This window comes from Zophobas morio, unplaced genomic scaffold (assembly GCF_036711695.1).
Source record: "Zophobas morio isolate AGI-343-1 ecotype UQ-CSIRO unplaced genomic scaffold, CSIRO_AGI_Zmor_V1 ptg000009l, whole genome shotgun sequence".
In the NCBI taxonomy this organism is placed as follows: domain Eukaryota; kingdom Metazoa; phylum Arthropoda; class Insecta; order Coleoptera; family Tenebrionidae; genus Zophobas; species Zophobas morio.
The window spans coordinates 7027748-7042658 of NW_026972114.1; the positions used below are offsets into that span (position 1 = coordinate 7027748).

Below are 14911 nucleotides of genomic sequence, written 5' to 3' on the forward strand. Positions count from 1 at the left end.
AAGGCCGTAGAGTTAGATCTGGAACACCTGTCTATTATTCTCGGCCTTAAATTTTGGTAACTTTTGAGAGGAAGTGTTTTATGCAGTAACTTAAAACCGTCGTCTTAAAAATTTCTAAACTTTAAACCTTGAAGCTCAAATCTTAACCCTGATTAAAATAATTTATTTGGGTGTAGGCCCATTTCCTTGGAAGTGGAGAACTAAAGTGCATGTGGGAATTAAATAATGAAATGCCCCGTATATTTTAGTACATTTTAATACTTATATTGAATTTTGAAACTATTGATAGGGCAGATAAAACTTGGTTTCATTAATTAAACTAAGAATCGAAAACCTCCAAAATCTCACCTAAAACATGCGCATCGCGAACTCTGAGAGTCGAACCCGGAAACGGAGGAAACGTTATACCTATTAATTTTCATAAAAACTTTGGGTAATTTATCTGAAGAGCTCCCCCGTCGACCTAAAAGCTGACACGAGGCCGAGAGTTCCGCTCGAAAACGCAAACATCTATTAACGCTAAAAATTCTTTCAACCCCGAGTGCTGTACGTTCACACCAAACGCATCGGATTAACTCGAAAATTTTTCGACTTTATGGGCGTTTTTACCTTGCATCACCTGGTTCCCATGGCGTCATCTTTTTCGTTTTGTCATAGGGGGCGTTGTAGCACGAGCAGAGTTTGGGGCTCCTGGTCGTGGCTGTTCTCCTACTCACGAAGGTGATTCTCTCTATCGCAAGCACTGCCGCACAGTACTTTTCTTTTATGGACATGCCGTACAAGCAGGCCGTTACGGTCGCAAACTCGCGATTGGGTCCCGGCTATCGCGAAGTCAACAGCGTCATGTCATCTCGACCCCCCTGACTTCTATAAAAAGCCTGCATCCTTAGTGCAGATGGCGCGATAAATCCCGCCAGCTCGACTAGGAACCGCGCTCTCCGCTTCTGACACGTACTTCGGTGTTATTTAACCTCAATTCCATTTAAATGTTCAATTTCTATGACTCTGATATTAAAGTACATCCGAACAAGTGTTAAAATTTCAAAGACCAATAACATTTAAATTCGCCATACACTCTTGTGAGATTTGAAACAACAAAGAATTCTTATCTGAGATTAAGATTGGACATCAGACAATTTTATGATGGAAGCATCAATCAACAAAATATTTACAAAACAAAAACTAGCAAAGATTTATATAACAGTCTGGTGTGACGTAAAACTGGTGCAGATAAAAAGTTACATAAGGTCAGGAACTCCAGAGCATGAAAATGTATGTTCGGTTTTTAAATTATACACCAAAGAAAATTACTGAAGTTAAAACTCAGTCGTTTAGAGAAAAATTTCATGAGGCGAAAATTTGCAAAGCTAACATGAGGTTTATATTTTATGTTCATCGTTATTGGTTAATTTTTGAAAGTGAAGTTATTCAGCTGCATAAGTTCTATAAGATTTTACAGTTCAAACATGTGTTCGATTTGAAAATGCGCTTTCTACTTGGTCGCTGCCAGAACAAAGAACTAGAAAGATGCTAAATTATGCCACAGTTTATCAATGATTCAAACAAAGAGTTTACATTATGTTAAATTATGCCACACTTTATCGACGATTCAATCGAAGAATTTACGTTATGTTAAATGATGCCTTGTTCCAAGTGATTGGTTACTTAAAACAATTAGCTTTGAGAGTGTATATCGTGACCTGTTTATCTCAAACAAAACACATGATAAATAAACAACACAAAATGTCTCCGGCGTTGCGAGGAAAGCTTCTCGATGATAACTGTCTAAAGGGAAAAATTTATAATCTCCCGTACCTCAGTCCACGATATTATGAATTCTACCGTATTTTCACGGTCCTTTTCCCAGAGTGGGATAACATTAGGTGAATTTTAACTGCCGTAAAAGAAGTATTAGCAATCTTGTGTGAGGAATTAAGAAGTGTTATAATATAACACTTTAGTATAAGCATCCAGAAACGTTATTCATAATTAGGTAAACAAAGGCAATTCCTGACTAAGTGAATTTCATGAAATCTCCTAGCAAGTGTTTATCTAAACAAATTCCTGATTGTTAAATTGTGTTAGAACTAGTGAACGATTAAACTCCTAACATGACCTGTGAATTTATAAACAATAAGACAAATTTTCACACGTGTTAGCGTCGGTTGAAAATTCGCCTATTTCGGCTTGAAAAGCCGCAAGAATTAGCAACGCGTGTTGGAGAAACTGTGGCGTCGTCGTCGTTACGATTAGTTGTCGTTAAACAAAGGCTTCCTCCCTTTTATTAATTACCAAACCAACTAAACTTACCCTGGCTAACTTACCACGTCGATTGCACTCACAATAACACATCCAAAGTGAAGCCTTTCACCTCTCTACCAAGCCTCTAACTAAAATTCCAAGCAGAACTATCCACTACCTGAAAAGCGGTAACGTGCACATGGTTACCTATTTTTAACAATTTTTTTTTTGCAAATTCAAATTATTCAAATGTGATTTCGCGCCGCTGTTAATTTTTTTTATCGCGAAATTTTAATTCAAATTCGGTCACCACAATACTACATTAGATTTATAGTTGAAAGGAACTAATATAACTTTTTTGTTAAATAAGCACGTTTAAAACTAAACTTTAAAAAGCCCTAACATGAACCCGAACTTTTATTTACATACTTCAGTGTAACTTTAATTCATTAGAGTTGAAATTTTTGGTTTTACGTTACTGTGATGGAAGAATATATTCTCGCTTCCCCGGATGACACTTCTGATTTATCTTCATAAAACACTCATCTTAAGTTTTAAGTGTTTTGTGCATGAAGAAAGTAATATAATGTTACGAAAGAAACCCATACGCCGCCCCGGTGCAACGCCAATGAGTTCTAGTATGCACGGCAATGATGACTCATCGTCGATGACGACGCTGGGCAATCCAGAAAGACCTCGACTGCGGAACTTCTAGAAGGGAAGTATGGCTTTAAATAGAAGCTACTTCCGGGGTTATTATGATTCAGTCGAGTCCAGTCCAGTCCAGCGAATGTTGAGAAAAGCCAGTCAACTTACGCCGGAATTATTTTCTACATAATCGCTGTGTAATTAGTCGTATAAATTTGAGTTAGTCATCGTAATAATAATTTTAACAACATTTTGATATTTTTACAAATTTATGTCTCTTCAAAGACGACTAAAGATCAGTACTCGAAGATCATTATCTCTCAATTCCAAACCAAGAACATGTAAAATATTTAAAAATGGTGTTAAAAGGTACAATCATTGTTCAACATTTTTAAAAAGTATACATCGATCTGTACTGAAAACACTTAAGAGTTCTTGAATTTAAATGTCGTTGAATCACTGCCAGTCCGAAAATGCAAATATATTATTTGTTTCGCCTCAAGTTAGTTATTATCCATTCTACCTCCACGATATTAATTTTTAATGTTGAAATTAAAAAAACTAAGCTGTAAAATTCTAAGCTGCTAAGGCAGAAGGCACTAGAATTAAACTGTCAAGTTATCATTTTGATGTGAAAACAAATTCAAAGATTGATAAGAACAACCTTTATTTTTAAGGTGACACATTGAAATCTCCAAACATTATTAATTAAGAGTTAAAGAACACTTTTTAGTTTAAACATTTTTGAATAAAATTTCTTTATTATTATAATAAATAGATTTCTAGTTTTATGATAACTTCATAATTCCTTTTTTTTATGCGTTCTATTTATTTTATGTATTATATCATGTGAAGTTATGATAGTTTCATTTCCATTCATGATTGATCGTCGTCATCAATTTGATACCATGGTTGGATATTACAGATTCCTACGTTGTTTGTAGATCGCTATAAGCTGTCTTTGTTTTTCGATTCTTATTGTCAACAATTTTAATTTTTATCGCAACTTTTACATAAAAAATTAAAAAATAAAATAATGTCTGCAAACGACTCATTGAAAAGAAAAAGTGACGTAATGGTGGAGTGTGTAAACGAAGAGTTACAAGAACCAAATTCAAAACAAATCAAAATTGACGATGCAGTACATAACCTAGAAAACTCACTTTCAAACAATGATTCAACCAAACATGAAACATCAAAGGAAAGCCTTACCGACGATTTGGGGTCCATCGCTTGCTGCTTGACCGTCAAATTCCATGACGACACCACAGCAGACATGTATAAAGCGAAATTCTTGGAATTTTTAAACACCTTCAAAGAGTTCCGAATTGACAATGAAAGCGACTATTTTATCCGCGTTTACAAAGACGAGAATGCACTTGATTACCCAGAAAAAACCATCGGAGAGTCCGATATTCAACCAGCATCAACAAAAAAACGAAAGAAACATTCTAAAGCCAAAAAAGAGCTATTCGTAGTGGACGCAACTCCCTCAGACAACTCCAATTCAGTCGATTTGAGATACACAACAAAATTCACGATCAACACGGAAACAGAAGTTGAGGAAATTGTTAACCAAAGCTCAAAAGGAGGTTGTTTCAATTGCGGCGAAAGGCATCCTTTGAAAGATTGTCCGCTACCAAAAGACCACGCAAAAATTGCGCTGGCGAGACAAAGATTCAAGTTTCAAGCGAAGTCGGGGTAATTGTGTAATTTTTGTTTACAGTAGTGTGTTTATTTTTTGGATTTCAGGCGCTATCATTTGGATGATCAAAGGTTTAGCCATCTTGAACCAGGGAAAATTTCCGCTGAGTTGCGAAAAGCTCTTGGGTTGCAGAAAAATGAAACTCCGCATTTTGTGTACTTGATGCGGAGATTGGGGTATCCCCCTGGGTGGTTAGAAGAAGCTAAATTTGTGCATTCCAACCTTGACATGTTCGATATTGACGGCAAGCATGTGAAGAGTTGTGTTGTCAAAAAGGCGGGGTTAGATGAAAGCAGAATTGTAGATTATCCAGGTTTCAATGTGCCATTGCAGAAAGGAATGAAAGATGTGAGTACATCGCAAATGATGGGATATGATGATATGAATTACCAGCTTAGCCACCTGAATTTTTTTTATAGGTGGTATTTATAGAGCACAACTAGTTCACCCTTTTTTACTTCTTATGTTAAAATTTTTAGTTTCAATGTAAATGCGCAGAAAAATGTTTAAATTTTTATGACATCTTTGTATTGGTCTTTAAATCAGTTGACCTAAATAGTTTGTTTTGGAAGAAACATCCTGGTATCAATAGGAGATTATAAAATTAATTGTTGAAGGCTATTGTGATTAAACTCTCATATCAAAAAAGTTATTTAAAAAAGAGTTGAGAATTTATATGTAATTTGACATTATTAAAAAAAAAGTTTTTGAAAAATATTAAAATTATCTTCAATTGTTGAGAAAAAACTCTGTAAATTGTAATTTTTAGAACAAAAGATCCATAGTTATGTAGGCAGAACTTCTCTCGCCATTGGGGTGCAGTGGAAAAAGGCCAGTTTCTCCTAAACAAATAAAAATAACCGAAGTTGTATCTGCAACTTTTATATTTTTCTATGATGACGCCTATATGTAAAATGAAAATATGGGTAGATTAATAAAATCCACGTGCAGACGGATATTGTTTTATACACTTTAAATAGGATTTACTTAGCAAACTTTTGAGGTGACATCATCAACAGTTTGGTAGGGATGAATAGACAAATTTGAATTAATAATTTGTCAGGTTGAGAGCTCAGAGCAATTGGAGTAGTATTTTCTAAGATAAATTATAATACATATGTACTTTGTGGTATAATTTTGAATTTGTTTCTAAAATCTACGTATGCAGAGCTTAAAAATCGGGATGCATTGATATACCACAAGTATGAACGTATAATATTTTGCGGATTTTAAATAGTATATATTTAGCAAAATTGTGTGATGACGTAATAAAGTATGTGGAGGTGATAATCAGGTTTTAAAACAGTGGCTTTTGTATTTTCTAAGATAAGTTTTGAAATGTTCTTGTTCAATTTCGAATTTCTTACCAAAAATCTGGATGTCTAAAGTAAAAAATTTGTCGAAGTTTATTTCAACACAACTTCTCTCGCCGCTTCTTTGAAAAATTATAAACATATTTTGCGATTTTTCAATTCGCAATTTTTCGAGTTTTTAAGTTATAATTGTTTAGTTTTCAATTTTCCAACTTTCGTATTTTTCAGATTTTAGAATTAGGAATTTTTGGATTTAAAATTTCTCGAGTTTTCAATTTTTAACTATTGAATTCCTTGATTGTTTCGTTTTTCATTTATTCAAATTTTCTATTTGCAATTTTTCCTTTCGGTTTTTTATTTTCATTATTTTTTTGTTCCTTAATTTTTTCAATTTACAATTTTTCGAGTTTTTAAGTTTTAATTGTTTAGTTTTCAATTTTCCAACTTTCGTATTTTTCAATTTTTAACTATTGAATTTCTCGATTGTTTCGTTTTTCGTTTCTTAAAATTTTCGATTTGCAATTTTTCCTTTCGGTTTTTTATTTTCTTTATTTTTACAATTTGTTTAATTCTTCGTTTCTTCAGTTTTGCGATTTTCAGTTTTTTAATTTTTCATTATTTTTTTGTTCCTTCATTTTTTCAATTTTTAGAATTAGCAGTTTTTGGATTTAAAATTTCTCGAGTTTTCAATTTTTAACTATAGAATTTCTCGATTGTTTCGTTTTTCATTTCTTCAAATTTTCGATTTGCAATTTTTCCTTTCGGCTTTTTATTTTCATTATTTTTTTGTTCCTTCATTTTTTCAATTTACAATTTTTCGAGTTTTTCAGTTTTAATTGTTTAGTTTTCAATTTTCCAACTTTCGTATTTTTCAATTTTTAGAATTAGCAATTTTTGGATTTAAAATTTCTCGAGTTTTCAATTTTTAACTATTGAATTTATCGATTGTTTGGTTTTTCATTTCTTCAAATTTTCGATTTGCAATTTTTCCTTTCGGTTTTTTATTTTATTTATTTTTACAATTTGTTTAATTCTTCGTTTCTGCGGTTTTGCGATTTTCAGTTTTTTAATTTTTCATTATTTTTTTGGTCCTTCATTTTTTTCAATTTTTAAAATTAGCAATTTTTGGATTTAAAATTTCTCGAGTTTTCAATTTTTAACTATTGAATTTCTCGATTGTTTCGTTTTTCATTTCTTCAAATTTTCGATTTGCAATTTTTCCTTTCGGTTTTTTATTTTCTTTATTTTTACAATTTTTCGAATTTTAATGTTCCCATTTTGTTTTTGTTTTCAGTTCAATTTTTTTAATTCTTCGTGTGTTCAGTTTTTCAATTTTCCGACTTTTGTATTTTTCAGTTTTTAGAATTAGCAATTTTTGGATTAAAATTTCTCGAGTTTTCAATTTTTAACTACATATTTAATTAATTTCTCGATTGTTTCATTTTTCATTTCTTCAGATTTTCGATTTGCAATTTTTCCTTTCGGTTTTTTTTTCTTTTTGATTTTTAAATTTTTTCAAATTTTAATGTTCCCATTTTGTTTTTGTTTTTCAGTTTCAATTTTCTTAATTCTTTGTTTCTTCAGTTTTGCGATTTTCAGTTTTTCAATTTTTCATTATTGTTTGTTTCTTCAGTTTTTCAATTTACAATTTTTCGAGTTTTCAAGTTTTAATTGTTTAGTTTTCAAATTTCCAACTTTCGTATTTTTCAGTTTTTAGAATTAGCCATTTTTGGATTTAAAATTTCTCGAGTTTTCAATTTTTAACTGTTGAATTTCTAGATTGTTTCGTTTTTCATTTCTTCACATTTTCGATTAGCAATTTTTCCTTTCAGTTTTTTATTTTCTTTACTTTTACAATTTTTCGAATTTTAATGTTCCCTTTTTGTTTTTGTTTTTCAGTTTCATTTTTTTTCATTTTTCGTTTCTTCAGTTTTGCGATTTTCAGTTTTTAAATTTTTCATTATTTTTTTGTTTCTTCAGTTTTTCAATGTCGCAATTTTTCGAGTTTTTAAGTTTTAATTGTTTAGTTTTCAAATTTCCAACTTTCGTATTTTTCAATTTTTAGAATTAGAAATTTTTGGATTCAAAATTCCTCGAGTTTTCAATTTTTAACTATTGAATTCCTCGATTGTTTCGTTTTTCATTTATTCAAATTTTCGATTTGCAATTTTTCCTTTCGGTTTTTTATTTTCATTATTTTTTTTTGTTCCTTCATTTTTTCAATTTACAATTTTTCGAGTTTTTAAGTTTTAATTGTTTAGTTTTCAATTTTCCAACTTTCGTATTTTTCAGTTTTTAGAATTAGCAATTTTTGGATTTAAAATTTCTCGAGTTTTCAATTTTTAACTGTTGAATTTCTAGATTGTTTCGTTTTTCATTTCTTCACATTTTCGATTAGCAATTTTTCCTTTCAGTTTTTTATTTTCTTTACTTTTACAATTTTTCGAATTTTAATGTTCCCTTTTTGTTTTTGTTTTTCAGTTTCATTTTTTTTCATTTTTCGTTTCTTCAGTTTTGCGATTTTCAGTTTTTAAATTTTTCATTATTTTTTTGTTTCTTCAGTTTTTCAATGTCGCAATTTTTCGAGTTTTTAAGTTTTAATTGTTTAGTTTTCAAATTTCCAACTTTCGTATTTTTGAATTTTTAGAATTGTCGATTTTTCGATTTAAAATTTTTCGAGTTTTCAATTTTTAACTATTGAATTTCTCGATTGTTTCGTTTTCTATTTCTTCAAATTTTCGATTTGCAATTTTTCCTTTCGGTTTTTTCTTTTCTTTATTTTTACATTTTTTCGAATTTTATTGTTCCCATTTTGTTTTTTCAATTTTCTTAATTCTTCTTTTCTTCAATTTTGCGATTTTCAGTTTTTCAATTCTTCATTATTTTTTTTGTTTCTTCAGTTTTTCAATTTACAATTTTTCGAGTTTTTAAATTTTAATTGTTTAGTGGTCAATTTTCCGACTTTCGTATTTTTCAATTTTTAGAATTAGCAATTTTTGGATTTAAAATTTCTCGAGTTTTCAATTTTTAACTATTTAATTAATTTCTGGATTGTTTCATTTTTAATTTCTTCATATTTTCGATTTGCAATTTCTCCTTTCGGTTTTTTATTTTCTTTATTTTTACTGTTTCCTTTTTTCAGTTTAAATTTTTTAAATTCTTCGTTTCTTCAGTTTTGCGATTTTCAGTTTTTCAATTTTTCATTATTGTTTGTTTCTTCAGTTTTTCAATTTACGATTTTTCGAGTTTTCAAGTTTTAATTGTTTAGTTTTCAAATTTCCAACTTTCGTATTTTTCAGTTTTTAGAATTAGTCAGTTTTGGATTTAAAATTTCTCGAGTTTTCAATTTTTAACTGTTGAATTTCTAGATTGTTTCGTTTTTCATTTCTTCACATTTTCGATTAGCAATTTTTCCTTTCAGTTTTTTATTTTCTTTACTTTTACAATTTTTCGAATTTTAATGTTCCCTTTTTGTTTTTGTTTTTCAGTTTCATTTTTTTTCATTTTTCGTTTCTTCAGTTTTGCGATTTTCAGTTTTTAAATTTTTCATTATTTTTTTGTTTCTTCAGTTTTTCAATTTCGCAGTTTTGAAGTTTTAATTGTTTAGTTTTCAATTTTCCAAGTTTCGTATTTTTTAATTTTTAAATTTAAAATTTCTCGAGTTTTCAATTTTTAACTAATCAATTTCTCGATTGTTTAATATGTATTTCATTTCTTCAGATTTTCCCATTTTGTTTTTGTTTCAGTTTCAATTTTTTTAATTCTTCGTTTCTTTAGTTTTGCGACTTTCAATTGTTCATTATTTTTTGTTTCTTCAGTTTTTCAATTTGCAATTTTTTGAGTTTTTAATTTAAGTTTTAATTGTTTAGTTTTCAATTTTCCGACTTTCGTATTTTGAATTTTTAGAATTAGCGATTTTTCGATTTAAAATTTTTCGAGTTTTCAATTTTTAACTATTGAATTTCTCGATTGTTTTGTTTTTTATTTCTTCATATTTTCGATTTGCAATTTTTCCTTTCGGTTTTTTATTTTCTTTATTTTTACAATTTTTCAAATTTTAATGTTTCCATTTTGTTTTTCAGTTTCAATTTTTTTAATTCAATTTCTTCAGTTTTGCGATTTTCAATTTTTCAGTTTTTCATTATTGTCTGTATTTCTTCAATTTTACGATATGTAAGTCTTCTACTTTTCATTTTTAATTTTTTCAATTTTTCGATTCTTCAATTGTTCATTTACTTATTCAATTTTTCGGTTTTTCAATGTTTTAGATTTTATAATTCTTTTTTTCAATATGAAATTTTACAATTCTTCCATTTTTATTTTTTCAGTGTTTCAACTTTAAGATTTTCTCATTTTTCGTTTTTTAATTTTAGATTTTTCAGTTTCTCGATTTTTGAATTTTTCGTTTCTTCAATTTTTGACTTGCAAGTATGCAGTAGTAATTGTAATATTTACAATTTAAAAAAAATCGCCTTTTCAGTTTTACAGTTTTAGAATTTTTCCATTTTTCAATGTTTGGATCGTAGAAATCATTTTTTCGTTTTTGCAGTTTGATGATTTTTCAATTTTTTCCGATTTTTTAGTTTTTTGATTTTTCAACTTTTCGTATCAAAAAAGTGGAAATATTGCAAAATTGTAAAAATGAAAAATCAAAAATGAAATTACGAAAAAGTATAAAACAAAAACTTTGAAAAATCTAAGAATTTGAAATCAAGAATTTGTAAACTTGAAAAATCGATTGAAAATTGAGAAACTTCAAAATCGAAAAAGAACTAAATCGAAAAAACGAAATATTGAAAATTAAACAAATCGAAAATCGGTTAATTAACAAAACCAAAAATTGCAAAATTGAAAAATTTTAAAATCGAGGAATTGAAAAATTAAAGATTGAAAATTTGAAAAATTGAATAATCCAAAAAATTATAAAATCGAAAAATACGTCGAAAAAATAAAGGGAAAGAAAAATGAAAAATTGTGACATAAAATCGAGAAAATGAAAATTAAAAAATCGGAAAAAAGAAAAATAAAAATCAAGAACTTTAGAGAAAATTAAGGACACGGAAAATTGAAAAATAGATAAATTAAGAATTGACAAACTAAAAACTCGAAAAATGAAAAATTGTAATATCAAAAATTGGAAAATTGAAGAAACGAAAAATTGAAAAAGCTGAATAAATGAAACATAGAAATCGAAATAGAAAAATTGAAAATATAAAGAAAATGAAAAAATGAAAAATTGTTATATTAAAAAATTCGTCGAAGGTAAATAATTCCAGATTTTTCGAAAAATTGTAAGAGTTGACTTTGCGAATTATATTTTTTATGTTCGCCTTTTAGTTAAAATAAAGAAAAAGAAGCATGGTACGCGTTTGTTTCAAGTGAGTTTTCATTTACAAAATTTTGCGATGACGTCCTCAACATTTTTGCAAGGACACGTGTAACAATTTGCATCGATGCAGTGTAATACTAATAACAGTACTGTACTTCTTTTAAGTCACCCTGTATAACTAATTCTAAAATCTATAAGTGTATTGATAAACCAGAATTATTATAAAGTCATTTCACAATTTTACATATTTCAGGGCCGGTTTATCAATGCTCAGTTAAAAGTGTCTGTTAAGTAACTGTCAGATAAGGGTAACTATCAGTTAACGGAGGTAAAGTGTTTATCAATGCACGATGTTTCTTCCAGTTTCGTAGCTCGAAGTTTAGCTGTTACTCTCTTAAGTTGGTAACGCTCACCCCACTGGAAATGAGTTGTGATTGGTCAGTTCAAAACTACCCGGACCTTGAAAGTTCCATCAGATTCGATCCGCATTCGGTATTCAACGATAGTATATCGCGTTTCACGTGATCAATCATGAAAAAGCAAAATTTAACATTAGAAAGAAAGTATTGGAAATTAAAAATGAAACAAGTAGGTACACCTATAAATAAATACAGAGAGATCGAAAAAGAAATTAGTCAAAGTTGGCCATGCACGAAAAGGCTTTTGTCTTAGTTTAAAATAATTTTTGATTAATCATCATGTTGACAAAAGTAATTTGCACTGTTATCAAACGAAATTAAAGCTTTTTTGTTATTAGAATCTTCAGAAATGGGATAAATTTTAGACCAAATTGGAAAACGGTGATTTTAATTCATTCTTATGTGTTTTAAAAGTAGGCGTCATAATTCTAATTTTAAACTGTCAATTTGACATTTAATAAAAAAATTAAATTACCCTACCACCGTGATTACGACAAACGGTTTGTCGTGCATGGCCTACTTCGATTAAGTTCTTTTTCGATCTCGCGGTATTATTAGATAGGTTTTTAATTTTTGGTACCCACATTAGATCTGGAAAATAATCAGCTAATAATAAGTGTTTTTCTCATCTTTTCTCTGTCAATTTGTTGCACAACATAAGTCCTCATCAAAATATTGTTAAATTCATAACAGATTTATTTGGATTTGTTAGGTTATGTTGCCACTAACTGGTGGATAACGTTTTAACTGACAGTTTGAACTGTCAGTTAATTTATCAGGCACTTTGACCACCAGTTTTGAGCTACCGGGTAATGATAAACAGGTTAACTCACAGACAAGCTTTAACTGCCAGTTACTTTAACTTAACTGCGCATTGATAAACCGGCCCTCAGAGAGGCAAATTTTGAGATGATGTCATACATTTTTTGAAACGGTATAAATAATTTACGATAGGTAACCTTAAAACATTTGCAAGATCTCAGAGCATTCGATTTTGCAATTTCAAGGTTAAATTGCAAAATGTTGTAGAATTTTGATTTTTTTCGAAAAATCTGGATGTCTAGGGGTAAAACTGAACACGGATTCATAAACCACATGTGAAGAATTATCTTATTTTAAAAAATTGAAATAACATTTATTAATGTAAATTTTGAGATGATGTCATCCTATTGTTGCTTGGGATGTTTATCTAGATTTTGGTTAGCGTTTTACCATCTATATAATATTCTGAATACACATAAAATTTGACAGCAATTGGTCTAGTAGTTTCGAAGATTGTCTGTCTAATAAAAATTCGGACAGATGGCAGACAGACAGACGGAAACGAGTACATACGCAAAGGGTCATGAAACGTCGAGAAAAATAAAGTACCCAGATTGCAACAGTTTTTAGCTTACGCTCGGAAAGTAAAAAACAATTTATAAATTTTAAATACGATTGACCGACCATAATTTTGCGACTTCAATCAAACCAGTAATAAATTAGCCGTTTGTCAAATGCGTAGGTTATGCTCAAGAAGTAAACATTTTCCAAAAGTACAGGTGCCTTTTTTGTCTTTAAAATTATTTTTACTCGATGACAGTGTTATTTTTAGAAAGAAAACTTCAACTTTTTTTTATTATTAAAAATAGTCAGTTGTTCTTTTGCCCTAATGTCTACTATTTATTCATTACATCTCTAGCTTTGAAATGTTCAAATTGATCACTTATGGCCTTGTACTTTTGATAAAGTTGGCCTCTGCTGTTAAAGTTCTCTCAACTTAAGACATCTAATTAAACTTTGAGATATATTTGATTTTATGATTTCATGCATTTTTCCTAAAGTAGAGCATCGACGTATTGTTACGTTGATCCCTAATTGAAAATCGGCGTGGGTAAAACTCAACAATTTATTTCTAGTTACTCGAATTGACACGACTAACTAGACCATCGCCGCACATACTAGAAAACCCATAGGCGTCGTACCGGGCCCGCGTATGGGTTTATTTCGTAACAGTATTTATTGAAAAGAACAATTGATGTTTGTAATTTTGTTTCCCGAATCAACCTAATATTATTTAGTTTAGAATGTCATACTAAGAACTATCTAAATATTTTAAACATATTTTTTGAAATTTCGAGGTAAACCCCACTGAATTATTGTTTGATGTTGATATTTGGTCATCTTGCCCGAAATTTTTTTGGAAACAACTGTATTATTACGTATGTATGCGATAAAACCATAGTGTTTTTTTTTATAATCATGTTCTTATTTAGTACAGTAGTTACATTAAATTTAGTAGTAAAATATATTATACTTTAATATTGATATGTTGATGTAAAATTTTTCAGGATTACCGAATATATCGAGTCCCACCTTACTCCGACAATTTTAGTAAGCAGGCAATGATATGTTTCTTTGAAAAAGAATGTCTACGAGATGAAGATAATTTGGAGACGTGTGACATAAACATCGAGCGCGAGCCAGATCGTTTGACTATAAAACACAAACAAATTACGGAAATAAAAGCGAGTGCAGGAAGAAATTCGCCATCTTTAGTTGATTTAGAACAGCAGAAACGCCAGTTACTGGAAGAACTTAATGAAGAGCCCACGGACGAAAGAAAGGATTCTGATAGTGACGCAGACAAAGATTTTCTGGCGATTAAAACCAGCTGTTTTGGTACACCTTTATTGAAAAGTAGTTCGCCATATTCCAGACTGCCTAACCCGGATAACTTTTCCAAGGACGTCAGTCCTGTTATTAATTTTGAGAATTTGCCGAATTCTACCGGCAAATATGAGCAGTTGACGGACGTTTTGCAAAAAGTTAGAACTACGTTGAAAAAGGTGCAAAATTGTAGTACCTGATGGGTATGAACATGGTACAAAGTGTTTTGTATATAATTATCACTTGATCTTATGAAGTTTTATATGTAGTAATTTAATTCTTCTGACAAAGTGTACACGTGGTACATTGTCAGTCTAATAAGTTAAGAAAACGCAAATGTAAAGATAAGTTTATTTGTCATTTACAATAAAGTCTTATATAAAACTATGTTACATTGCAAATTATTAACATTTGATCATCTACATTATTGCGTATTGTACATGGTAGTGCAGATGATCAAAGGAATGTGATGTGTTTTTAAGCACAATTTTAACAAATTGTTTCATATTGCAGTGATAACGTTGAGCGTACGATTTTCTTTCAACAACCAATACCAATTTGCTTTAAACTCAACTTTTTAAGTAAATCCCGTGATGTAAATAAAAAA

The 14911-nt window shown here is 29.7% G+C and overlaps 1 protein-coding gene across 1 annotated transcript; it reads left to right on the plus strand.

The window, feature by feature from the left end:
• The first annotated feature begins 3857 nt into the window (after window positions 1–3857).
• Window positions 3858–14691, plus strand: LOC135125795 (zinc finger CCHC domain-containing protein 8 homolog). The gene is made up of 3 exons (XM_064051483.1): window positions 3858–4590; window positions 4642–4942; window positions 13986–14691. The coding sequence occupies exons 1-3, from the start codon at window positions 3926–3928 to the stop codon at window positions 14502–14504; spliced, it is 1485 nt and encodes a 494-aa protein (XP_063907553.1). The 5' UTR covers window positions 3858–3925; the 3' UTR covers window positions 14505–14691.
• Window positions 14692–14911: the final 220 nt, after the last annotated feature.

Bases quoted from the DNA above. Each gene is read 5' to 3' on its own strand.
- LOC135125795 (XM_064051483.1), top strand. From the start codon at position 3,926: ATGTCTGCAAACGACTCATTGAAAAGAAAAAGTGACGTAATGGTGGAG. The intron at 4,591-4,641 runs GTAATTGTGTAA...TTTGGATTTCAG, and splicing joins AAGTTTCAAGCGAAGTCGGG to GCGCTATCATTTGGATGATC. The intron at 4,943-13,985 runs GTGAGTACATCG...AAAATTTTTCAG, and splicing joins TGCAGAAAGGAATGAAAGAT to GATTACCGAATATATCGAGT.